The sequence below is a fragment of the Platalea leucorodia genome (assembly GCF_965183815.1).
Source record: "Platalea leucorodia genome assembly, chromosome: 4".
Lineage (NCBI taxonomy): Eukaryota > Metazoa > Chordata > Aves > Pelecaniformes > Threskiornithidae > Platalea > Platalea leucorodia.
Window position 1 is genome coordinate 20,960,866 of NC_138826.1, and position 26,377 is coordinate 20,987,242.

The following is a 26,377-nucleotide window of genomic DNA, read 5'->3' on the forward strand; positions in this document are numbered from 1 at the left end:
AATGCCCTTAGTGTTTGTCGGGCCCCTCTGTGGAAAATGTTTTAGCAAATAGCACTGACAAAAGGAAGTGTCTGGTGGGATCAGGACAGGTTCTGGACGCACTGCTCTTGTCAGGGATGGAGGAAGGCTGGGAGTTGAGTTCAGGTTAGGGAAGGAGCAAAACCACCAAGTGTTTGTCCTGAACACTGTGTCCTGAAAGCATCCTCAGTCCTGAGAAATAAAGAACTTACTGAAGAAAATATATCTATCTTAAATATTAAAATGGGGAGAGTGGGGCAGTGCCTGTGTCCCATCTCCAAGTTGTACTTATTAGTAAAAGGCCCAATTCTTCCCTTTGTTTTCAGAAAGTCAAGAGTCACTTCACTGAAAACAATCCTGTAAAAACAGCCTAAGATGTGAAACAGGCTGAAAGTCACTGGTATAATTCTTCCTAGAGCTCCTGCAATTCAGTTTTAATTGGGGAAAACAGTATGAAAATGAGACAGAGAAAAAGGAAACCAATACTCCAAATATAGATATTTATAAGCAGGCATATTACATTCAATTTTTCCATCTTTTCACCAAGGTTCTCTCATTATCTAAGAGCTTACGCAAGGATGAGTGATATTTTGATGCAGATGTTTCAAAGAAAAGTGGTAATCCAAAGAAGCACTTTTCTAGAAATTAATACTTTGGATGTTTTGTATCTCTTTTTTTTTTAAAATCACAGAATTCACAAGACCACAATTAGGTACAATGTTTTTCAGGTTTTAAAAGTTAGCTCTGTATTTCAGTGGGAGCCTGAAAACAAAACAAAACAAAACAAAAAGCACTTCAATTATAATAAGCAATGGTCTTCTCATCCTAACAAAAAATTAAATACCGTTATGGGATTTCATTCAACCTTGCTCCTTACAAAAATATTTCAGGCCAAGTATCAAGACAAGTTGAAGTTTTAAGCTGCATTATAAATAACCCCTGACTCTAAGGGAACTTATTTGGAGATTATCAAGAAATATAAAGAATTCAGCAGCATGTTAGTGGACACTGCAAAAGTATATGACAAGTCTAGAGCATCTGTAACTGTATTCTGGTTGTTTACAGGTTTTTTGACATAGCTGTTGTATTGTGCATCCAGTATACAATCTTTTTGTCAATAACATCTGGACAATCAATGTGTGCAAAAAATGAATCTTGGGTTTATGGCATATTTGTAGCCATATGCTTTCTACCTGTCAATATAGTTCAAAGGCAGTGAGTGAGGAAAGCTCAGTAGATCTGGCAACTGTCCTACGTCTCATAGGATGGACAGGACGGTCTCCTAGGTTTTACTTTGTGTCGTATATCATGCAACACATTTGGGCAAAAGGACACTTGCTTTGGCAATTCCAACCATCATAATGGCAAAGCAGCAGCAGCAGCAAGCAGTGGCTTCATACTGTCGTATTTATTTGTTTAGCTGGCATTGCCCCTTCATCTCACTGATAATTTAGTGCTTACTCAATTTCACACTTTTTCAGAGTGATCATCACCTTGCATCTTTCAATGTGGTCAGCTTTCATTTTTCTTCCCACCCAAACCACAATGAGATTCAGACATAAAGTGTTGTACAAACATCAAATCTGCATGTGCTTTTGTGTGCATGTGTCTGTCCAAATGATTCTTAAAAACACTAGCTGGCATATTTTGTTACTTCTGTTTTCAAGATACTCCTTCAGCAGCAAAATCATCTAAATTGGTGAGGGACACGATATCAGTATTTGGAGTTGGGCTCATGTCTTTTTGTAAGTGAACTTGAGTTTCTTCACCATCTTGACTGTAGGGGTGAGAGGCTGGTTCAATATAGGGCTGGGTATCCACAGCTTCAGCATATCTGTAGTCCTGCTGGCCATCTTCAGGTAGTTCAGCTCGTTCTCCTAGTACAGCCGGCATTAACCAGGTAGGTTCAGAGAGCTGAGAAGGTGACTTCAGCACTGCTACAGATGAAGCTGGTAAAGGCAGCACTTTAGGGTAGGAGGCATAGGGAGAATTCATAATTTCTGAAGAGGGGGGCTGGTATAAGTTCCCTTCCGAGGAAGGGACTGAGACCTGAACATATTTGCCAGTTTCTGGGTCATAAAATGTTTTCAAATTGACTTCAGCTGGTAAATCAACTACATAGTATTGGCCGGAGTCAGGGTCTTGGAGGAGTTTACGCTGGGTTGAAGAGGGTGAAGGGCTTACTGCTGATGCACCACCAGGTCTTCCTGTAATGGTTTCTGTGGGAGTAAAAATTGAGTGAGGGGCAGGATGGAGAGGAGAATAACCCAAGGGTGAGGGAGATGCTAGTGTCTGTCCAGAATGAGAAGACTTTCTCCCTATAGCATCTGTATGCTCAGTCTGATGTTTTTTTTGCTGCTCTTGCATTTTCTTTCTCCTGCTTGCCAGCTTTTTGGCCCGCCGCAGAGCCTTTTCTGTTTTCGGTGGCACAGCAGGAGGCTTGCCTGCTGCTCTCTCTCCAAGTCCCCTGGGCTCCAGTTTCTCAGCTTCCCCTGCAGAATCAGGAGGCAGATTCCTCTGTGCTGAATCAAGTATCTCTTCTGCAGACATATCAGCTTGGCTCTTTAGTGCCATGTTTAGCAAGGCAGGGTTTATAACATCCTCTGTCTCTCTTGTTGGCTTGTCTGATGATGAACTGGCAGCAATAGAGTGCATCGTACTGCCTGACCTGGAGCTTGTAACAGCAGAGCATGCAAGACTGTCTAACAAAACTGATGCACCTTCTGTATGTAGGATGTCCTCTAAAGCTACATGGGATACAGGAGAATATGTGTGGTCCTCTGATATGGAGTCAGTCACAGGGGAAATGGTTTCCTTAGTGATTATTTTCTTTGCGCAAGAGCCACCTCTGCGATTAGATAAATGATGATTCTTAAAGTAATTTGTCTTTCTTTCTGTGGGATAGCTGGGGTTGTTTTGTGCTTGGTCATTTTCCAGACCTAAATTTGGCTGTGTTAAGCTGTGTCTTGCCTTCCTAGTCTGGGGCTTCTCTTTCCTTCTGCAGACACTTTCCTCATTCGTTTTCCCAACTTTATTTAACAAAGCACAAGTCTCTTCATCTTCCATCAGCTTCCCTAATGAAAAGCTCTCTGTATCTTCCAGAAGACTGGGATCCAGTGTTGCTGAAGTAGATCCAGGCTCACTGGCCTCTTTCCCTCTGTCAGTTGCTCCATCCCTCACATTCTGCTGCCCTCTGCGCCTTGATGCTGACCAGCCTACCTCCTGGGCATGCAACATGTTGCGGTGCTGCTTGTTGTGCTCTGCTGGGGGCACAAACCTACTTTCCATTTCCTTATAACTGCTGCTCACTGTATCATCCAGGGAAAATGACCTGAACAGGGGCAGCTTGACAGCCCGTATTACCTGAGGTGACCTGAATGTGTTATCTTTAATCATAAACAGACTGGGTTTGGTTGAGCTTGAAGATGGAGGTGTTTGTGGCTCCTCGGACTTGGGGATGGACATGTCCCTTAGGCTGTCAGAAGCAGAATCCATGCTGTTGGCCTCTTCTCTTCTCTCTCTCCTTAGTTTCTCTTTCATCAAGCTCCTCTCTTCATTCCCAGTAACCCTACCCTCCTTCTCTGTTGTACCAGTACCAGAGCTGATACAAGCGTAATATTGCAGTTCATCTTCCTCAACCTCTTTCCCTCTCTCCTTGTGGCTTTTCTTGCTGTCTGCACCCATTTCACTCTTAGTCCTCTGGCTTTCTTGAAGGCATGCCTTCTGCATCAGGGGCTCTGGTGGAAACAGCTCCTCCTGAAGTGGCTGCTCTACCGTGGAGACAAAAGATTGCTCCGAAGAACTACTGCTTCTTTTGCCTTGTGCTTCGTGGCCAGTTACCACCATACTGGTTTGGATGTCACTGTAAGGCACATCCTCTGTTGGTGAGAGCTGGTTTGGGAGTGTTTTGAAGGCAAACTCTTTGTTCCGATTATCAGCCTGTCTCTCATTTTCCTCACCCTGAACACTGGGATTTTGCGTGGGCTGACCAGCTGTTGTATCTGCATTGTCTTTACTGAATGGTTTCAGTGCTGGATACTGCAGATGTTTCCTGAAATCAGGTTCATTTGATTCATGTCTGACCAAGGCGAAGTTTTCATTGCCCCTTGTGTTTTTAACCAGACCTTCATGTTTTGAATCTTCTTGCTGCAAGTTGTCTCCAGTTTGGTAAAATAAAAGATCTGCTGTTGTCTGGGGTGAACTCAAAGTCAGATAATTGTCTGTAAAGTGTCCAGTTAAATCAGTTTTATTGTCCTTTTCGTGGACACTGCCAGACAATACGGAGGTTATATCACTCGATTCATCTTTCTCTGCAATATTTTTGTTAGTTTTTTCTTGTAAAGTCAAGGGCAAAGCATTCATTTTTGTATTCTCCTGTGTATTTTCCCTAGTTTTATTTTTCTCCTCCAAGACCCTTAACAGGGGAGAAGGGGTATAAATGCTTTTAACACGTTTACGCACATCTTTCAAGTTGAATAACAGACTCGATGCTTTCGATTTGTAACTATCCCGAGACCTGTAATCACCAAATGTGCTCCCCTCGTGGTCTCTCACTGCTGTGCTCTCAGTGGGAGGAGGTGTCAGTGGGATCAGCTCGCTTTCCACAGGGTCTACCTCCTGTTTTGGTGGTATGATGGGTGTTAAGAGTTCGGTGATGTTGAAAGAGGGACTGATTGATCCAGGGGAGTTTATCTGTTTAGCCAGAGGAGTGACATCCAGGCCAGGTTCAGCACCAGTCACCTTTTCAGACAATGAAACGATCTCATCGCTGGCTGTGAACTTCTCCTTTGAAGTCTGTCTCTTCTCTGCTGCCCCTTTGGTAGCTCTCTGTCTCCTCCAGGGTGGACAGGTATTGCCCAGTTGGGGACTGAGGGCCTCCTCTTCGGTTAAGGGGGCCAGGGGTCTTGGTGGAGGTGGGCTGGGGGCCTGGGACATGGGTGAGGGTGAAACTATCCTGTAGGACATGGATTGGGGTGAGATGGAGGCTTGGGACATGGCAAGGGGGGAAAGCTGAGCTGGTATTGGGGGTGGTGGCACAGGAGGGGCTTCAGGGGTAGGGGGTGTTGGGGGATGACCCTGCTGGGTGGGGGGTGGATGAGGAAGCGCCTGTGAGACTGGGGGTGGCCGAGGAGGACCGTGGTGTGCATGGATCCTAGGGGGGGGTGCGGGAGGAAGAGCAGCAGGAAATTCGGTTTCTGAAGGGAGGGGACCCTGAGGTACGTATACAGCCGGGAGAGGGATGCTGAAAGGAGCTTCTGATGGAGTTGGCTCCATCTGAAAATCTTTCTCCTGCTTCTTAGCAACAGTGATCTTGGCAGGTGGTAATTTATGTTCACGTGTGTGGGATCCTTTAATAAATGGTGCTTCTTCCAAGTATGCAAGACTTTCTTCTTTTGTTTTTATATCAACAAATTCCTCCTTTTCAGTCAGTTTTTTATGATGAACATTCCATGATTCAAAAGCACTGTTCTCACTGTGAAGAAAATTACCTTTTTTTGCTGGCTCATTAACTTTCACATTTCTGTTTTTTAAAGCCTTTTTAGACGAACGGGAAAAATTTGACTTGGCTACTTTTGACATCTCAATCAGCACAGGATAATAACCATCAGAGCCACAATAACTCAGGTCTATTTTATTAGGTCTTTTCTGTGGCTCATGTTTGCCGCTGAGACAGTGGCTACCTTGACTAGCCTCAGAAAATTCAGAAAGTTCCTTGTGGATGCTTAAAATGTCTGTGTCATCCCAGCAAGCCATATCATTTCTATGATTTAATTTATATTTTTGAAAGCTATTCTTAATGGGCTGCTTAAGGGCTATCAGGGAACCTCCTGACCCTTGGTCTGCAGTCTTATCAAATGTCTTAATCAATGAGGACACTTTCGAAACATGTTTATTGTTCCTTGGACCAGGGACTGGCAAATTCAGCTTTTTCCTTTCTGTGGCAAAGGTGTTATTTTTAGCAATCCTTTTCTCCTCCGGAGCACACTTTGGTAACTGCTGGAATGTTGAAGCCCATATTGTATGTTCACTGTTTTTTGCTGTTAGCTTGTTACAGACGTTGCTTTTCTTGATGGTATGGTTTAACGTCCCTGGGTGAAATTTAGCAGAAAATTGGAGGGCAAAGTCAGGTGAAATGGCAACATCTGGTTCATTGTAAGAGTCTTCGAGTTCTGCCACACACAAACTTTTGAAAGCCCGGTCTGTGAGACTGCTCACCTCTCTGTCTGTGTCATCCAGGAGACTCCCAATACTTGAGGAGTCACTATGTCCTTCTGTATGTTTCTTATTTCCCTGCATTGTTCATGGGAGTCATGAATGAATTATCCAAAGGATTAATTTCGGGTATCAAATAGGCAGATGATGGCGTTGGGTGGTTCCAGCTGTTTGCAATTCACAAGCACAAAGTGATTCCTCCAGACGGTGCTGCTGCACATCAATTCATCTTACGGAATAGCTGAAGGAAACCTTCTTCTCTGCAAAACCAAAAATTATACATCATCATTTTTCTATATTAACACTATTAGACAGAGAGCATTTTCCAGATATATCAGTCACTGACTAATATGCTCCTACACGTATTCTAAACAAGATGCTAGCAACACAATAAACATGAAAAATAATTGTTATTTTGGTCAATTCAAGTAGCTCATGGTAGATAGTTTAATTTCTGGAAAGTGCCATTAAAAAAAGTTGTCTCCCCTCAGATTCTTTACTTGAGCTCTTAAACAAGGATATAAGAGCCAAATTTCAAGTACTTCCCTTCCCATACCTCCAACCATAAACACTTTCTAGTGCTGTGCATGTATTTAGCTAAGAAGGTTAGCCATTTTTTGGCCAGGAATAATTAGTAATAAGAAGGGAGAAAACTTACTTAATGAAATAAAAGTTGATAAAACTTACTTGGCAAGACATCATAATTATAATTTAAATTATTTTCTGAAAAATAAAGTTACTATAGAAGATTCTGTTCTCACTCATCCGTTAGCTCATGACTGTGGAAAATGAAGTCTATGGAGATGAACCTGCTGGTATCAGGCTGGAGCTTTGCTGTGACAATTACACTGATCCAAACCCTTGTTTGAGAATGCAGAATGGCATCACAGGTAAAGAGGATTTGCAGTGCATTAGCATGTTCCAAGCAAATATTGCTGGGGTAAAATCCTTTAGCCACCCATATCCGGATATGATTGGTTGGTATATTGAAACTGAAGAGGCTGCTAATACCAGCTTAGCCAGCAGAAGGCAGGAGTGCCTAGGGGACTCTAGCAGACCCACTAAAGGAACACAGGGAACATTTGGTGTCAGTTCCAGAACTGCTGAGAGCAAAAGGTAACCCGTTCAACACAATTATAAAATATCACAGCCTTCCATTAATCCCTGATTGCGATGCACAGGCAGGGCCCACAGCGTTGTGTTTTTTGTCTGTCTCCGTATCAGTCTGAAGACAGGATGGGGGAATCTTTGGATGGAACAAGTAGAAGCAAAATAGATCCTTCAGCTATACTCAAAATCTATACACTATAACTCTTTAAAGTTTACTCTGTAAATTCTTTAGATACTTATTCTCACATTCACAGGCTTGAGCAGGGTATTGATCAAACTACAGCGAGACTCAGTTTAAAAGCATATTCAAGAGCTAGCTAAAAGGAAAGTCCTTTTAGACTCCTTAAAGAAAGTTTGGTCTATATCTCCATTTCCTAAAACAATTGCATCATTAACTTGTGATGAGCTGAAGCACCACAGTTCACATCTATAGCAGCTTCCAGCTTCTATACAGGTGGAAGCTCTCTCCATCTCGTGCTTGGATCCACTGTAGAACTGAGCAATGAAATCCAGATCCAGATTTCAGCCCCTCCAGCTGTCCAAATCCATTATTGCACTTTGGCCCATCTCAGTGAGACTCTTGGAAAGGGCAGGTTTTTCCCCATGATGACTCAGTGATGGTCAAAACATGAAAAGTCAGAGGAACTGGGCTTAATCAGCTGAGTTACTCAGGCTCAGTTGTTTCTTCAAATGAAGACACTCCTCATCTTCCTTTTCTATTTAAAAAAAACCCCAGCCAACCTATTTTTAGACTCAAAGTATCATAGTGAATCTTGATTCTGTCCTTCCAGCCATACAGTGCCAATGACTTATTCAGAACTACAATAGATTTACACCAGAAATAAAACAAGCTTAATAGAGCTTCTGCATTTTACTTTGTACAAAGATTTTTCAAAAGTGAATGTCACTTCCCTCACTGCACATACATGCAGCAATAAAAAAAGAGAAGACAAATGAAAGGCCATCCTGCTCTTGGTTTTGATTCTTAACTGTTATATAAGCAGAAAGTACAGGTACATACCTGTCATGTAATTTTGCTTCTCATCTTTAGAACTCCCTCTCATGCCTGTATTTGGCTTCATTTCTGACCATCTTTAGTAAGGAGGTAGAAATAGTCCAGTGATATAGATTTGACAGAAATAGTGTCTCAGGATGTTTCCGATCTTCAGCATTTTTTGATCCTAAGTGAACTCTGCAATTTGAAAACAAAGACATTTGTTTTCATGATCTGAAGATTGTCTTGTGCAGTATTCATTCATTTATTTGTTCATTCACATTTTACAACCATTTTAGGAGTGATTTACAGGATTCCTTACCAAAAGAGACAGGTATCCAACCCAGAGTGATAATAACCAGATACCTTAAGGGTTTGGTATCTTGTGGAGTGCAGTCAGGTTCCTAGCAAACAACTGTCACAACTTCCAGCACTCTCTGGTAGCCCCAGCAGGGACTAACAGCTGAGTGAGCAATGGTTTCCTGGCAGTCTGCCCATTGCAAAGGCTGGGTGATGTCTCCAGGCTAAAAAGAGGGGTTGTGCCAGGTGATGTCTTCCCTGCTGCTGTCTACATCCCTGCTGTGCCGCCCTTTCAGAGGGACTGCAGAGGAAAATGTGTTCCTTCGTTCCACCTGTATATGGCTTCCTACTGCCAACAAGTATAGACAGACATCAATCTGGTGGACTGGGAGTTAATGCATCTGAGGTTTGAAAGTCCATCCTTTTCACTGTCCCTGTTATAAATGAGAGGGAAAGGTGGACAGCTGGGATGGTGAGGGGCAGTAAACAAAACATGTTTCTGCTTCCATGCATGAATCAGAGTCAGGAGATGCTAAAGGAAAGCTCAGCTATGCTGAATGTGCATTGCTGCTGTCATTTTGGAGACCCTCAAGGTTCAGGTTACTTTGTTTAATCTTTGCAAGAATATAGCCATTTCCTACAAGGAGAACTGCCTGGTCCTGAGGTAATGCAAATAGCACATAGGTGTAGATACAGTAGATTTTCCTGAAGCAAGAGTCTCCTCTAAGGAAACTTTTGTGTCAGCCCATGGTATTCAAAACATGCTGGCAAAAATGGCAACAAGAGCTCACCCACTGGGACGGTCTCCTACACCTTACCTGAAGAAGAACAGTTGTCAATGTTAGTTTAGGAACAAGCCTGTACCAATCAGAGCTTTTTGTGGTCTGTTTAAGACATCTGAGTAAAAAAAAAGTAAAAAACAAAGAAAAAAACCTCCAACGCTATGTCTGGTTGCAGCCAGATGTAAAAGGGCATCCTCATTGCAGAGATGTGTACTCAGTTATCTCTTTGCTCAGAGGTTAAATTACAATTTTACTGCTTCTGTGGTACTCTTAACTGTGCAAAGCCAACACAGCCAGGGGAGATTGTGATTATGTTCTGGCTCACTCATCAACGGGGCTGTTGACTAAATTCCAGGAGCACAATGTTTATCACTATTTATTGGTGGTGGTGCCTGAACTAGGAGGAAGCTTAGCTTTCAGATCTCATGGACAGAGGTCTGAAGAAACATCTTGTCCCTTGTAAACTGAGAACATTTGCTGAAAAGTGAGTAGGGTAACAATAAACATGGAGATCATGATGTAATCTCAGCAATTATTTTCCTAGATGGAGTCACTGTTACAAAAACAACTCAGCGCCACTGATTAAAAAAGAATAGAGACTGTTAATGTCTCTGAAACCCTTGAGAAGATCCTTGTCTCTCCTGGCTATACTACTAGTACTTGGGTAGTGTAATGCTTCAAGCTGGAAAAGCTGTATCTACACCAAGCGTTCAAGGTGCAGATCACTACCAGGACTGGATTGAAACAGCAACATTGTACTAATCTGGCTATCCCTTGTATAGGTATGAAGGCAACTTCTGAACTTTGGGCAAAGAAGCTGTTTATGGCTGGTTTAATAACCTGGTAAAGTTTCATTTCTTTACTTTTTTGGACAAACATGGCAGCCAGCAAGCAAGGTGCAGTGTTTGAGCTTAGGTCAGGATTCAGCTAGTTAAAACATTTAAGGATGCCTGAACTTAGGCTATGTTCCAGACAGAGGAAAGCAATGCTGAGCATATGGAACTGCTTGGGAAATGCTGAGAAACATGTGGAGTGTTTGCAGTAGGCATCATCTGATATGAGCTACCAAAAAAGCTTGCATAAATGTACAGATTTCAAGGAGATTAATCAGAAACCAACCTCCCCTCTCTTTTAAATAGGAGGCTTTTTTCAGTGGCTCTCTTAAATGCCTAGCAAGTTGTGATGAGGAGGTTAAATTACAGAGACTATTCCTGGCCTGGCACAGACTGAATGTCAACTTTTTTCACTAGACAGGAGCTGGGCAAACCAGCATACTTGGCTGGAGTGTGTGACATCACTGCTGCTGCAATATATAAAGGGCTGGTTGGTTCCCCCACCCACCTTGGGCTGGTATTTGCCTGAAATGTTGTGCCATGAGACATCGCTGTGGCATTTTGGCAGCACCCTTGGGAGTTGCATAGCAGTGTGAAGTGAGCAGCACTGCATTCCCCTTGACGATGGCAAAAGAAGGAAGAGGGAGGGAAGGTTTATTTTTTTTAAATCTTTGTGAGGTGGTGTCTTCATGTTGTGCTCTCTGTCTGGCATCCACCCACAGTACCAGCCCAAAACTCAGAGCCCTATGGTGACTGCTGGCTGAGGTTTATTCAGCAGCATGCTCTACTCACACTCGCACTGCTGCTGCTGCCTTGGGCTTCCAGGGCCTCATCATGACAAATAGTGCTTCTTACCATGGAAAATAGGAGAATCCCTAATGAACTGATGACTTTTTTGCATAGGTGCATATTTGTTCATGGCGTACATGGGAGCTCATAATCAGATGAGAGGACTGGATGGAAACATGCTTGTTCAGCTATGTGTCATCAGGCTGAGACAATGCTCCCAGTCGATGGAAGCTCTTCTCTAGCCCAAGCAGGGCTGGCTCAGTGAGCTGTCTTGGGTACCACCAGAAAGTCCTGTGTGGCAGCAGCGATCAGTATGTGAATGACTATCGAGTGTGCTGCTGTCAGTCAACGATCACAGCACCGCTTTCTTCATTTTGCATTTAGGAAAACAGAAAGAAAGGTGTCAGGGAGCTAAAAGTCACCCTGTGAGTCCCTGTCAGAGACAAGGAGCCAGAAGGATGTCCAGGAGAAAAGAAAGAAAGACCCCTGTAGGCTGGTGTAGAATACCTAAACATCCCTTGCGCTGGGCTGCTCGGACTGCCAAGAGTGTGTGGGCTGGTCGTATTGGGCTGCATCAAGCCAAATGCTCCCTCTGACCTGCCCTGCTGCCTGGGGAGCTCCAGGCACACTGCCTCCCTGAGCACCCCTCAGGGCACATGGACCAAGGGAGAGGATCACAACACCCTCACCAAGGAGGAGAGCTGCCTGGCAATAGAGACAGTGGTGCTCCAGCCGCTTTTCCCCAAACTGTCAAGAAAGGCAATTTCTGGATTAAGATGGTCATAAGGTGAAAGCTATTAGCACAAGCCTCCATTTCCCTCATCCAACAAGATCACTTTCATCTATGCTTTGTGGTCATAAATGGTGACCAAAGTGAATTCTCCTGCTTGGGGGAAGGGAATTTGCTCAAGTACAAATACCTGCTCCAGTAGATGAAGGGTGGAGAACTAGGTCAGTCCAGTTTAGGGTGAAGATCTCCAACACTGACAGAGATGACTAGTATAGAACAATGTGACTTCAGCTCTTCCAGCATCAGATCTTTGATCATTGCACTGGGAAACAAGGTGAAGGAGCCATGTGTCTAGACCAAACCAGTGTAGACTGGGGTCCATTCCCCTTGAGGATTTGGCCCAGCAATTGTTTCTCGAACAGCTTGTCCTGGGCCAGAGGAGAGACTGTTCTTGATTTTGGGCCAGCTTCTGTTCTCAGTTACACTGGTATAAATCTAGAGTCATTTTACTGACGTCAGTCGAATAACTGAGAACAGAATTGGTGACTCTAAATACATCTACTTCCTAAGCTGACACTGGTGCGCTCTCCAGAAAGCTACATAAGTAACTGTAACCACAGGAAAGTGAAATCCAACATCTCTGAAGAGCCAAACCTCATCCCTATGTGGCATTCAGACCAACATGTGAAGGAAAGGGATTTGGAACTGATACCACATTGCTGTGCCACCAAATCGTCCTCTGGACAATTCTGATTTTCTAACCTGTGTCACTCACCATTTACAATAGCAGTGCACTTGGAATAAAGAAATTTTGCTCTTTTCTGCAATATTCATTAGAATATCTAGACCTAAGAGTGGTGTGCTGGATGTCGTGCAGTCCCAAACTGGACCAGCAGAGCTGGCTGGCAATCTGAATTGCCATCCTATGGATACTATAATCTTTTGGAAATGTGTTTGTATGTGTGTGTGTGATGGGAAGATGTTCTCATTTAGATTGTTTTTGAAATGTCACGTGTAATAAAGATTCTGAAGAGAAATTAAATTATAAATTTCAAAATTTCATTCAGAATTAAAAAAAAAATCTTTTAATTTCAGGTTATTTCACTATTTTTACTCTATAGACCATGAGAAGTAGCATGTAATATATACCATAATAGTTAAAATAGTGTATTATTACTGTTCTGAAGTCAGAGAAGGTGTACACTATTTAACATTAACTGAAACTTTTTGTTTTATTTTCTATGTCAAACAATACTCTGATAGTATTGCAACAGAGAGTGTGATCTTGTTTTGAAATTTCCCTAAGTAAATATTCCAAATGACCAAAACAATAATTTCCAATTATCTTTCTAGGAGAAATGTCATTAAAATGAATATGATTGTGATTTTAGTTGTTTAATCAAACCATTTTTTTCTGAACAAAAGACAGCTGAAGTCTTTTTTTCCCAGTGAGCTCTACTGAAGCTAGTGCATCTGTTGCCATGGGAGCTGGAAACGGGGACTCATCAGACTCGCAGCTCAAGGAAGGTCAGTGCAACCTGGTGGAAGCGTGAATGCAAGGAGGGAGTGGACCTAACTAACGATCTTGTGTTATGTATCCTGCTCTGTGTCCTTTCCCCAAAGGATGTGAACCTCTTCCAGGCCCCATCTGGAACGCTTACCTCTTAAGCTCAGACCACAAAGCTTCAAGCACTGGGAGATGAAGACCTCATGTGAAGAAAAATGGGAGGAACAGAGGTGGCTTGTGACAGCTATGGAGAATCATGGCAAGTCTCTCTACCTTTCCCTTTCTGGTTCAATGGCAAAGACCCAACAGTTATTTCCAGCTGGTCTCCGGACTGCCTTTCCCAATGTCCTCCAAATGCCCCATCCTGCCAAGAGGCCTGTCAAGTCTGGAAGAAGGAGATGTCTCTCAGAATGGGTTGTATCTGGACTGAGGCTTTCTTGCAACTCCTGTTCACTCCTTCCATTACTTGAGCCCTATCCACTGCCTTTGAAGAATCAGTAACATGCAGAAATGATGGAGGAAGTCAAAGGCACAGAGCACATGACTAACACAGGCAAAGGGCAGGTGCAGCACTTGACAAACAGCACAAGTCTATGAGAATCACAAGGCAAAGGGATGGTGCTCCTCCCATGACCTGAAGTCAGCACAGACAAGTGACATTTAAGCAACTGAACCCAAACAGTGCCTTTCTTGGCATTAAATGTCTGACTGGAAAAGGCCACTGTCTGTAACTAGGTCAGTCATTATATACTGAGATATTTATACAGCTCCCCAGTAATATGGTACATGAACACCTCGTGGCTATTTATCCTTACAAACTCTCCCACTGCAAGCAGGATTTCTGTCTCATTTACAGATCAGCAGCTAAGGCTCAGCTTCAACTCACTGATTTGCCCACAATCAAACAGGGCATCTGTGGCAGAGCAGGGAACCAAATCTGTGTTTTCTGAATCACACAAGAAGAGCTTAACCTTTGTCAGTTAAGGCAAAAATGTGCCTTCCCGCTGCCCTTTATAGGGCATGGTACTTTACTATGAGCCTCTGCAACAAAAACCCCTTTAGCTAAGTGTGGTACTGTAGCTTGGCATTATATTTTATAGTGAAATCCATATGGATTTGCAGGTGACTGACTTATTGCAAAGATCTCAGCTCTGCCTCAGGTTCTTGATATCTATATCTCTCTGAGATCATGAAGACTCAAGCCTTCCTCACTAGTTCAAGGTGACAACTGACATTGCATTGGTACAGCCCCTCCACTGAGCACTGACAGGATTTTGGCTGATGAGACAGGTATTCACCTCCTTTCATTTAATCTCAAGCAAGGCTTAGAAGATGAAAGCTTCTGAGTTTTCACTTCCTGAGTGGAAGAAAGGAGATTTTCCCACAGCAGAGGGAAAGTTGTAGAGTACCACAGCATCACAGTGGCTAGAGATGGGAGATGACAAGGAGGGAAGGGAAGAAAAACGTATGGACAAGAAAACAAATGTAATGGCCTGGATGCTTTGTAAAGGAGCACGCCAGACAGTTCCAGCCCCTGTCATGGGAAAATTGTAATGATACCAGCAAGTACAGTAGACACAAGAGGGAAGCAGGTGTATTCTCTGTGACCTAAACAAGGAAATCTGCAGCTAGCGACCAGCCATACCTCGCTTCTCTTTCCAGGCTGAGGAATCTGAAACCATCCCCCACTTCCACTGCCCTCCTCATCAGGCCCAGCACACCGATACCATCTGCACTGTCAAGTTTACACTTAGGCCATTTAAGCTTCTTGACAAGGAGAGTCTGACCCACACCCACTCACACAGGATACAGTCTCAGGAAATAACAGGCTTGCAGAAAACAAGTATTATTCTTTTACTGGTAGTCTCACCTGCTCCTTTCCTTTATATCTTCTGGATATTTCCAGGGTTTTGACAGAAGATTTTGCTGAATCTGTTTTCTATAAAGAAAAGAATTCAAGCCATTTGTAGGTGCTAGGTTCAAAATTGTTTCAAGTTCTAAGTGGTTTTATCACCCACTGAATTCCATGGGATTTAGGGACACACAACATCCTGAAATACTTGTCTTATGTTATTAAAGACAAATACGTATATGTACCAGAGAGGGGAAGAGAAGGTGGAGGCTTTGGTTTTCAAGGTTTTCTGGCTCAGGCTGCAGGAATAGAGCTATTTCTTACTTACACCTTGCTATAGCTTTCAAGTGCAGTCAAGAGAGCTCAATCCTTGAGGAAGCAGTGTGGCAGGGAGGGAAATACACACTTGTATACATGCCAGAATACATGACTCAGGCACACAACCATCCATTTGCATAACATCTTTCCTCTGATGACGGACTGCTCCTCAACCATTTGTGATGGTAACAAAGCCGTTCCATTTGAAGAACAAAAGCTGGAGCATGCCTTACTCCTGCCTGCTTTCTGGAAGATGGTCATGGGACAGCTAGCTATCCACCTATGGGAGGACCTTGAGAGGACAGGGGAGAGCCCACCCACCCTTGCCCCTAACTGTTATCTCTGGAGGTCACACTATTTTCCTCCTTTTGAGGAGCAAAAGCTGGCCAGTGGTCTCATCCCAAGCAAGATGGAAGCTCCTTCCAGTTCCCACTTCACTGTGCAACAGGGGTTCTTTTTTTTTTTTTTCCTGGGAGATGAAGACTCCTTCTTCCTATTCAGAGATTGATTAATTGTTATGATTTAATGGTGTGTCCCTAAGGCACCTCCTCATTCTTTTACAGTTAATGCATATGCTAAGACATTTCTTGTGATTATTCTGTAAAGGATATATGCAAAAGACAGAAAGGAAAATAACAAGAGTTTTAAACAGAATCTACACTTATTCCCTAAGAGAAACCTCAATGACTCTGGATGAATTAGTCCCTCACAAACCTCAGTGCTGTCATCACAGTGCTTTTTCAGACCCCCCAGACCGTCTAAAGAAACCTGCAGGCCTGCAACAGCCCAGTGCTGTCACCAGCTGCTTCTTCTCCAGCCCTTCTCCTCAATTCTCTCCCACACCCCAAATGACAATTCTACCTACTTGTCTATGGCTTCATTCAATTAACAGGCCTGGTCACAACTCCTGTAGCTCAAAGAATCATTTCTCAATTTTGGAGAAACACACTAAGGCCTAATGTCACTACTTCAAAGCAGATCAGTCAAAACAATAAGTCTCAGTGAACAACAATATGATGATCAGGAACGCTGCCCCACTGCCCCAGCACAAATCCTGGATGCAGCTTGCAGGGTCTGGTTCCCTCTGAATGTACTGCTGCTTCTGCACTAACATCCCAGGCAGTCCTGGGCACTTACTCCAGTTTCTGCACAATGGAGCCCTATGCTTTGAAACATGCAAAGGATGGGCACAGGGACACACCTGAAACACAGATCTCAAAAGAGCAGAAGCCTGTTGCTTCTGCAACACAGAAATGTGCAGAATTGTACAAGGGTCTATAACAAAGCTGACAGGCAAGCCAAGCTGACCTTAAGATATGACAGGTTATGGCTGATCCAGGTAAAGGTGATAGACAGAGGCAGATCTGAGACCGAGGATCTGCAGTAGCTGTAAACTGCCAGATATTGCTGTTTCCTGACTCTGCATGTTAAGGTGTAGCCAAATATTAACCACATACATCTCTTTTAGAGACTTCCAAAAATTGCAGGGATTTTAATCTCTCTTTTTTCCAAGTGGCAAGTATGAGTTAAGTGGCCTTCATGTACCTGACTGTCACAGCCCTATCACAGTTCCCAAAACAGCCTCAGACATAGTGTGTAAGTAACAGGGAAAGCATCCCTGAAACTACTGGGAAGTAGCTATGTGAGAGACGGAAAATAAAGATGCATCACTATTTGACCTGCTTGGCTCATAAGAAGGTTGGTCTGACTGTTACTAGATGATTTAGATTAATCATTACTAGCTAATGCCTTCTTGTATATCACTGTTTGCAAGCACAGGAGATGGATGGTAAAGAAACCTAGGGCTATAATTAAATATCTGCTTTCTATACCTGTCCAAAGAGGATCATTTGGCAGGGGAACCCAAGGGAGAGCGAAACTTTACTTCTAGGGAAGTGTTGTCCTCTTATGGCTTTAATGCTGCCTCGGTTTCTCTGGGGCTGCTAAGAGACAGGGGTCTCGGTGGCAGTCTCTCTGATCATACACACTTGAAAGCCATAAAAACCTGGCAAGCAGCAAGATAGTCACAAAACACCAAGATTAATACACACATGCAAATATGTATATATATATATATATACACACACACCCCCCCCTTTAGATATGTATAAGCAATCACTGACCCACCCAAAAACATATGCAGGCTTGATTAAAGAGGGACAACGTTTTCTCAAGGGTAAAGTTCCCCCATAAGTGCATACATGCAGCCCCCACCATGTTGCCTTTCCCCACACACCTGTCAGCTGGCTCACAGACTGCTGGTCCCAAAATGCGACACTACCTCAAGCAGTGCATGCTAGCTCTAAAAGCAATGGACTCACCCACTTGCTGATAGTAGACAAAGCCCTGTGTGACTTGGCACCCTGGCTGCAGGCAAGCCAGCACAGCAAAGCCTACAGCTAAAAACCACTTGCAGAATTTGCTTCTGCCAGCAACCTTCTGTGTGTGTAAACTCAGCTAGATGAAAGAAAGACTGATACAGATGAGTGATGTTTTCTCCCAACATGGCTTGTAGGGTTAGTTGGCTTTTTTCCTGGTCTTGGAGGGGTTTACATTTTCATGGGCCTTTTGCACAGCTCGAGTAATGCAACCATAGACAAGACAAACATTTCAGAGAAGCAAGTAGGAATAAGAGGCTACAGAGTAACATTTCTGTGTGCTTTCGGTTTGCGGTGCAGGGTTGCAATTACACCTGTATACCTCCACCCAGATGTGGCCTTCAAGTTCATTGGTGAGTGCCTATTACAATTGTTTTGGTAACTAACTAAGTTGTGAATAGGTATGTAAATACCTTCTTAGTGACAAGTGGAAGGATGAGTGGAAGGATGGAGAAATTTAGTTGTTTTGGGGCTCCAATATACTGGGAATCTTTTATTTGTTAGTATTTCCCACAGGCCTTATCCTTCAAGCATTTAACAAAGGGCATTTGCTTTTTACATGGTCAATTCCTTGAAAAAGCGGAGGAAAAGAGCCATGGACTTTGATCCTGTCCAGAAAGCTGATTTCTTCTTCTTATCTCTTCTCACTTTTCCTTCTCCCCAGCCTGCCTTCCAGCAATGGCAGAAGACTAGTGAGGAACCCTCTAGCTGATTCTGTACAAAGTCAGTGTGAACTGGTCACTTTGGCCTGCTGCTGGAAAACTTTTCCCTATTCAGATTTAATCAGATTGCCTGTTCATAGGCCATTTAAAAAAGCATAAGCAGTTTGGTTCCTCAAGCTAAATTTAATTATTTCTGTTCTTATTTTGCTGCTGAGTTCCGCAACTAAGCTAATAAAATGCAGTTCCTCGGGGTGGCAGATTAAGAAGTTCTGCAACAACTGGACTCAGAAAAGCTTATGCCATTTAAGAAATTTTCCAGTGATTAAAATTGGATACAAGTCATAGTCACAGTCATTTATAGTGGCCTCTTAACACTGCTTCGGTATTTGAACTATTTTACTTTTTCAGGCTCTATAGCATACTAATTGATCTCTATAAAATATTTAAATTATTCTCTTCCTACTTGTTCCAAAAAGAGAAATAAAAATGCCTTCAGCCCCCTACACAGATCACAAAAGTTTTTAGGAGTATCTTATCTGTAGGCAGTAATCATCTGGAAAATTAAATCAATGTATATTTGCTTAAAGTTGCTTACAGCACAATGCACAGGACAATTAAATGGAGCTTCATAGCAATTTAGTCGTCTTTTAAAACGATCATACCCCTTTACCAAATAATTATGGGTGTCATAAACAGTAATCACTGCATACAAATCTATATGTATGTCTTTTTCCACACACAAACTTTCAGAGACAATCCTGTATTTTTCAGAGCAGAGAACGCTGGACAAAATGAAAGGACTTTCCACCTCTAATCACTGGAAAAAAAGATATAAATGCTGTTTGATTTCTCTTATCTGATCAATTACACAACTGATCCTTGAGTGCACACACATTCACACATTCACATGCTCAGACACCACGATTTCCCCGCTTTAGAAACACCCATACTCTTCCCCCTTACCTTCTGTGCTCCAGCTTCCTGATCAGGGACAGTGCAGGGCTGCGCTTTCTTCCCTTAAGTCAAAGCCCCAGCACATTTTACAGCAGCCTGCTTACTATTAGCACTTCCCATTATTTATGTGTTTCAGACTCTCCTTCTGAACATGGTTATCGTAATAGAAACAACCACTGAAAAATAAATAAAACAATAAAAGTGGAGGAGCTAACCCTTGAGCCCTCACAGACCTGCCCAACCAGGTGAAGTGAAGTGAGCAAGGAATCCAAAGTTAGTAAAATGTATTTAAATAGTTATCGGGCAAGGGAAACCAAACGGAGATCACGGTAGGGAAGAGGCAAACATACGTATTGGAATAACCATGCGGTGTCAAGTAACAGACAGATGAAACAAACAGTCATCAGCTATTTTTACATTCAGATTCGCCATTGGAAATGCTTCAGAGATAACTAATACAGAAAGTAATGCTATGCCATTGGCTTGCCACTGCCAGTGATTCAAACCTTAAAGCACTGCATTTTTGTATCTACATGTGGGAGTCAAAATGTTTTTTAAGGTCACCATTAAAAATACTGTGTAAGAATTATGCACATGGGTAACACATTACTGCCCTACCAGTGCTTTTTCATAAATAGCTCATTTCATCATCAAGGCTGGACAAATGTATCCAGCGTTCTTGGAGTAAGGACCCCATTCCACCGTCCTTCCAAAGCAAACAAGACCAGCCGCCCTCCTGGGAGGCACATGCCAGCATTGGGTTTCATTTGGCGAACTGCAATAGGATGTTTAATAATAGGGGAAATATGCCATGAAGTCAACAAGCTAAGTTTTTGTACTGCAGATATAAACAATGGATTGCACCCTGTGCCATGCTGGGTGCACAGAGCTCCTTACTGAAGTCATGGGGCGCTCTTGGGGCTCAGCATCACGCTGGACTTGAGCCACAGCCTGCAGCAAAATGAAGAGCAGAATCTCCTGCAATTACAGCCCCAGTCCTGCTTCCATGGCAGAACAGGGCTCTGCTGAGACCAGTGCTCATCTGCATTTTAAAAAGAACTGCTAATGACATTGCTACAGCATGAGCAAGGTAACCATGTGGTATCTGCTGCTTGAGAATCTCCAAGCACCGGGAGGCTCGTGATGAACTAATCCTCCCTGCAATCCAAGAGCAGCCTAAGTTTACCAGTCCTTGGAGGGACAATGACCAGCCTTTTGCAAGGTAACCTTCAGCTTTGAATTCCCCAGCTGGGAGAGGTGTAACACACACCTCAGATCCCACCAGGAAGATTTTGCAAAGCTCACTCTCCTAGACTCCTGGTCTGGGCTTTTGGTGCTTCAGTGCTTCTCCTAACTCATCCCAAACCAAATGCTAGTCTTGCCAAACATCAGGGCACTTCTGCTAAGTTCTGGCCCTAAACTACACACTTCCAACCACTACCCAGCCCCTGCACCCATCAGAGCACCTATGCACAAAGATTTGGTGCATGCTTGAGTCACAGCACCTATGAACTGAGACATTGGAGAGAACTGGCACACTGCAAACAAAAAAAAAGGTTTGGAATGAAAACAGACAGTGGAAAAGTAATTTTCAGGCACCCACTGACACTCATGTAGGCAAAACTGTCTGTATATGTGTGTCTGTCTCTCCCACACATTTCTAAAGACGGGTGGAATGTATTTCTGGAATACTTGTGCTAAAAATAAACCCAGCCCTGCTGTCTATGAAGAGAGGCAGGTATAGTCCTGCTTTCTGTAAGCCCATGAACTCGTGAACTGCTTAGAGGCTGAACTGCGACTAGAAAGACCCCTGTGGAAATTGTAATTGCTAGTGCAGGAAGGGTGGCTGATTGCTTGGAAAATCCAAAACAGGCCTCTCACACGAAAGCAGCTGGGGTTAACACTATTCATCATGATGAATGTGGTTTACAGACTCCAGCTTTGAAAGGACTCAGATCTTGGGACAGGCATTATGCTTGTTCAAATATTATGATAATAAATACATATATTTGCTAATTCAGTGCTCTGATGAGACTCTGGGATCAGATGGCCTGTCATTAAAATAAAACTACTTCTGGGGAAAATTACTGAATAACACACAGCAAACACAACCCAGTGGCACTTAGATGTTGTTATCCTGCTCCCAGGAAAGTTAGAAAGCAAAAATTCCTGCTGCTTCCTTTCAGTGAGTGCAGAGCAATAACAGATCACACTGAACTTTTGTAGACAGCAATTTGGACTGAAATACTAAATTTATATGAAAAGACTATGCAATTTGCACAAATATGTTAATGGACAACAAATGTATGTATGTATATATAATGAACTCCATCTTTCTCTCTCTCTCTCACACACACACATACTTGAAACTCTGTATTCTTGGCAAGGCTGAGAATACAGACAAGAGGAGTAGTTTTCAGCCTTTTCTGACTTGTATCCCATCCCTTAACACTTTCTCCAGGGAAATAAATGGTGTTCTGCCCTACTGAGAGAGACAGTTTTTCCTTTGTTACCTTAGCTGCAAATCCCAGAGAAGCAGTATGCAGACCCCAAGGGATCAATGGACCGATCACATGCAAAAAGTCCCTGGTACATGGAAACCGACAAGTGGAACTGATTATAAACAGAAATGAAAACATGCCACCCTAGACTAGGAAAATGCAACCATCAAACTGCTTTGGTTGTGGAAAGTAAATGGTTTATAATTCTCTTGTCATTAATGAGCAAGGGGCCTATTTAATAACCCATGAGAGCAATATGACTGTATACAGAGTTTTCAGTTGTTTGTTTACAGCACTTTTTGTCCAGCAGAGCAATGCAGGTTCAATCCTACCTGGCAGCCAGAGACTGAATGATTTGTTGACTGTTATCACAGTCGGTGCAATAACTTGATCTCTGGGCACCAGACAGATGAGTGCAGAGCATCAGCTGGACAGAGCAGCCAACTGTATCAGCTGTACAAAAGCAGCAAACTGAGGACTAGAACATGTCCCACAGCAGGACAACACCTTCATCTGCTCTGCATGTTGATCCCCACATTTGCAGATAGGTATTGCTGTGCCCCACCTGAAGTCTTGCAAGGTCTGCATTTCTCTGGGAGTGTTTCTAGCACCTGCATGTCTACTCCTGGATGTGCCCAGGAGTGCAGCAGCATTACGGTGCTGAGCAAGGAGTCATGGTGCAAACCAGATGCCGCTCCACCTATCTCCTTGGGACAGCCCAAGGCCCCCTAGCTTGTTTTCCAGCAAGGGGTCTCCACTTCCACGAGACCTGTATGGATGGGGAGGTGGCTGCCAGTTCTGTCCCATTCTTGCAGCATGTCAGCAGCCTGGACCCAAATCCCTTCCATGCTCAAGCTGATCTGAATGCACACCTCCTTTGATGATGGAAATGCTCCCAGTTTCTGAGGAGGCAGTGCTCCACTTGTTCCTCCACTTGAAATCTCTGCATTTCACACCTTGCTGGAAGAAAGAGAACACCTGAAAATGAGTTGAGGTCTCCAGTTCTGCATTCTCTTCTAGGAGGCATTGGACTTGTCTGAGCATCTGTATATTTTCTACTAAATGTGAAAGCATCACTGCTTCCTCCTGCAGCTGGATTTTGTGCAAAAGCTCTGGTCAGACCTACCCTCCTTCCCTGACTCCAGGAGGCAGCAGAGACCTAAGGGTCCCAAGGGAGGAAGATGTCTCGGTATTGCTATAGGCGTTTTCTCACCAAAAGGGGAACGAGATCAAGGCTGCATTTTTTGTTCAGCACCTCCTGTTAGCCAATACAGGCTGTGCTGCACCTGGTATCAGGGGAAATGACAAGCAGATCTCTGTCATATTCCTCTCTGCCTGTATCCTCTTCTGGGTCCAGCCTCAATACACATCCAGGTTTGAACCAACTTCTGTCTTGACAAACCCAGCTGAGCAGATGCAGGCGAGGACAGAAGGGTTCCCAGCACCTGAGCACCAGTAGCAGTCCTGCGGCCTCTTCCCTTGGGGCCATTTCTCCACCTTGCTGGAAGGGCTGCTTATCCACCCCTTGTGCAGAACTTGTGCTATGATGAGACAGGTGCAGGACTCATCCACAACCTCTCTCCATAGGCCACTCCTTAGGGCTCAAACCTTGCCAGGAGCTGGAGTTTATTGGTCCCAACTCCAGGGACCCTAGAGCTCTGACAAGGACAGAAATTTTAATTTTTTAAGACTTTGGAGATTTCTCTATTTGTCCTTATTGCAGCTTCGAATGAAGCCTGACAAAGTAAAAATCTGCTGCAAAAGGAAGCTCTGGAAGAAATTTCAGCATGGTTCAAGCAAAAAGAAATATTTCCTTGATTTCACATTTCAGAATTTTGTAATGTGGTGTTTAATATAACACGATATCAAAATTATTTTCATCCTGCCCTCAGAAAGTAGTAAAAGATATTGTTTTCTAACAAACAAAATGCTATGATTCTTCTCTGAAATCAAATTTCTCATGAAACGAACAAACTTCGCTACATTTCAGCTTTGACTGCATTTGCGATCGCTGACAGGCATTGGTTCCAACATCTTTTTGTCCATCTTTTTAGCTCCGTGAATGTGACCATAAATTCAATTTTAAAAGAATTTCTACAGCCTGATCTGCTCTACCTGCTGCTGCCCCATCAATACCAACCACCCAGACTCAGCTGACTCAGAGACAACTCATCTGGATTCCAGCCCTGAACACTCATCCTAGAACCCTGGGAGGTGCCCGGCCATGGCACCAGGCAGGGACTCAGCAGCCCTCTTATGGCTTTCAGGGACAGAAGGTAGTCTAGAAGGATTCTAAACAGCCTCAGTGACAGTTTTGGCAAGGGTGTCAGTCAAAACCACATCCTACTTATTTCCCCCAAATCAAACTGACTCTTCAGTCATGAGCAAAGTCTTGCTTTTGGCAGTAAGACAGCAGCCTCACATACATTGATCATATCTGCAGAACCCCAAAAAGATGCTTTTGTATAACTGTTTCACTATTAAACACTGTGCCAAGAGCGGAAGGTAGATGTGGCAGAAAAGAAACTTACTACAGGAAATGCTACACACCACAAGATGGCTAAATTATTCTGCAAGCAAAGGTTTAATCCTGCAAAGCACTGTTCTACCTGGGACAAATTTTGAAAGAGACAGCACTATCTAAAATAGCCGAAAACCATGTTAGGTACCTATTTGCCCACTGGGCACCAATTTACTTTGGAAATCTTTCCCTTCCAAACCATCAGGAATTGTCAGTGAAATCAGCAGGAACTGACAGCAATTTGCAATTCGCAGAGGAGGTTCAGCCTGTCCCAGGACAGGCAATGAATCAGTCTTTCAACTAAAGGTTAAGAAACGAGCACACTTGTGGCAGGTCAGATGAGGGAAAAAATGCCTGAAAATAGTCTTGAGTGATCTAAAAATCTCTTTAAAAACATTATGTAGAAGACAGTAACATTTAGAGATATTAGGACAAATCTATTAAGTATTTTATAAACATAGCTATAATCCATCTAATTTAAGAAAAGAGGTTGGAGGAATGTGGAGTTACTGGCCTAGCATAAATATTTCCTATTTACAAATCACAAAGCAAAACCGGAGACCACAGGCTAATTAAAATAGCTGGACAGCAACGATGGGAAACATAAGGTGCTATTTTTAGGGGATCATATGAGAGCGCAAGCAGCTAGAAATCTAGTCAACCCAGAGGTGTCACATGGCTGCTCTCAGAGTCCTTTGCACTGTATCATCCCACCACAGCCAAGGTGAACTAGCCACTATGATTTTTGTTCCAGCCCCCCACACCCCCATCCAGATTTCATGAAATACTTGGCATTTTACACAACATATTGGATGAATTTCCATGGAAGTTTCCACAGAACCACTGGCCCTCTCCTGTGTCAGGTTCCTTTGCAACTGAGAGACGGGTTTTGGGCAGTGTTTGAAGGGCTGACTCCCCCCAGATGCTGGGGAATATCAATGTTTTAGAAGAGGAAATTGTGTTATACTGCAGTACAGCTGGTACTGCAGAGGTAGCTGCGGTTCAAATGCGGGCTTATCTCTGGGTGGGGAGGGGTGAACAGAGAAAAGATAAAACATTAAAACTTGTTACAGGCTAATGAGTTTGCCTGAATTACATGGGGTTTCATTCTGTGGTTTGCAGAATACACTTGCTGTCAGCCAAGCAGAGGAAAAAGTGAAGCACAGCAGAAGAAAATATGAGAATTTTATTCCTCAGCAGTCACTGAAGTTTCAAAAGATATCTGCATTATCTCAAAAACTCATAGCACTGCAGAATGTGCTCAGAAAATACTGGGGAGCAAAATGTCTACCTGCATGGTTTTGTGCTGGAGCACTGGTGGGCAGTGAGGGGAAGGCCAGCTTGGCTTAGGAGAGAGGTTTCAGCCCAGATGTGAATCAGACAGGGAAGGAATTTAAATTTGCGCTTCCTCCTTCTCAAACCAACTCTCTTCCTAGCTCAAAACCCTTCCCAGAAAAGGCGTATTGGAAACCACAAGAGGTTTTGAAAAATATTTCAGTTTTGCATATCTTGGCAGAAAAATGGGCAGCACTAGTATGCAAGCCACAGCAAACACAATTGCTTAACCTGTTTCCAGTCCACTAGCAGATCAGAGCGCACCAGTTAACTGCGAAAAGCAACATAGCTTTTGCCTTTTTTCCATTCCAGTAATCTGAGGAATTATAATACTGTATTTCCAAAATGATATGACTTTAAGTCACGTTTAAGAAGCATAAGTAATCTAAAATTGGCACTCAGTAAAACAGGAAGCACTAGAGAGAGAACTAGAAGTTTATGCCCAGCCTTTCAGAAAAAGCCAACATGTAATTGTTCAAGGTTTTGCTGAATGTCAGGAATGGAAGATTAACAAGCCAACAGATGGTGATGCAGTGAGATTATCAGTGTTAGCAGGAGGAATTCACGCAAACACAGAAAG

The 26,377-nt window shown here is 43.3% G+C and overlaps 1 protein-coding gene across 1 annotated transcript; it reads right to left on the reverse strand.

Annotated features, from left to right (window-relative positions):
• Nucleotides 1-522: 522 nt before the first annotated feature.
• On the reverse strand, nt 523-6,315 carry LOC309588611 (cardiac-enriched FHL2-interacting protein; the record flags this gene model as incomplete). Its single annotated transcript, XM_082308096.1, has 1 exon — nt 523-6,315. One exon carries the CDS (start codon nt 6,313-6,315, stop codon nt 1,681-1,683), a length of 4,635 nt encoding a protein of 1,544 aa, XP_082164222.1. The 3' UTR covers nt 523-1,680.
• Nucleotides 6,316-26,377: the final 20,062 nt, after the last annotated feature.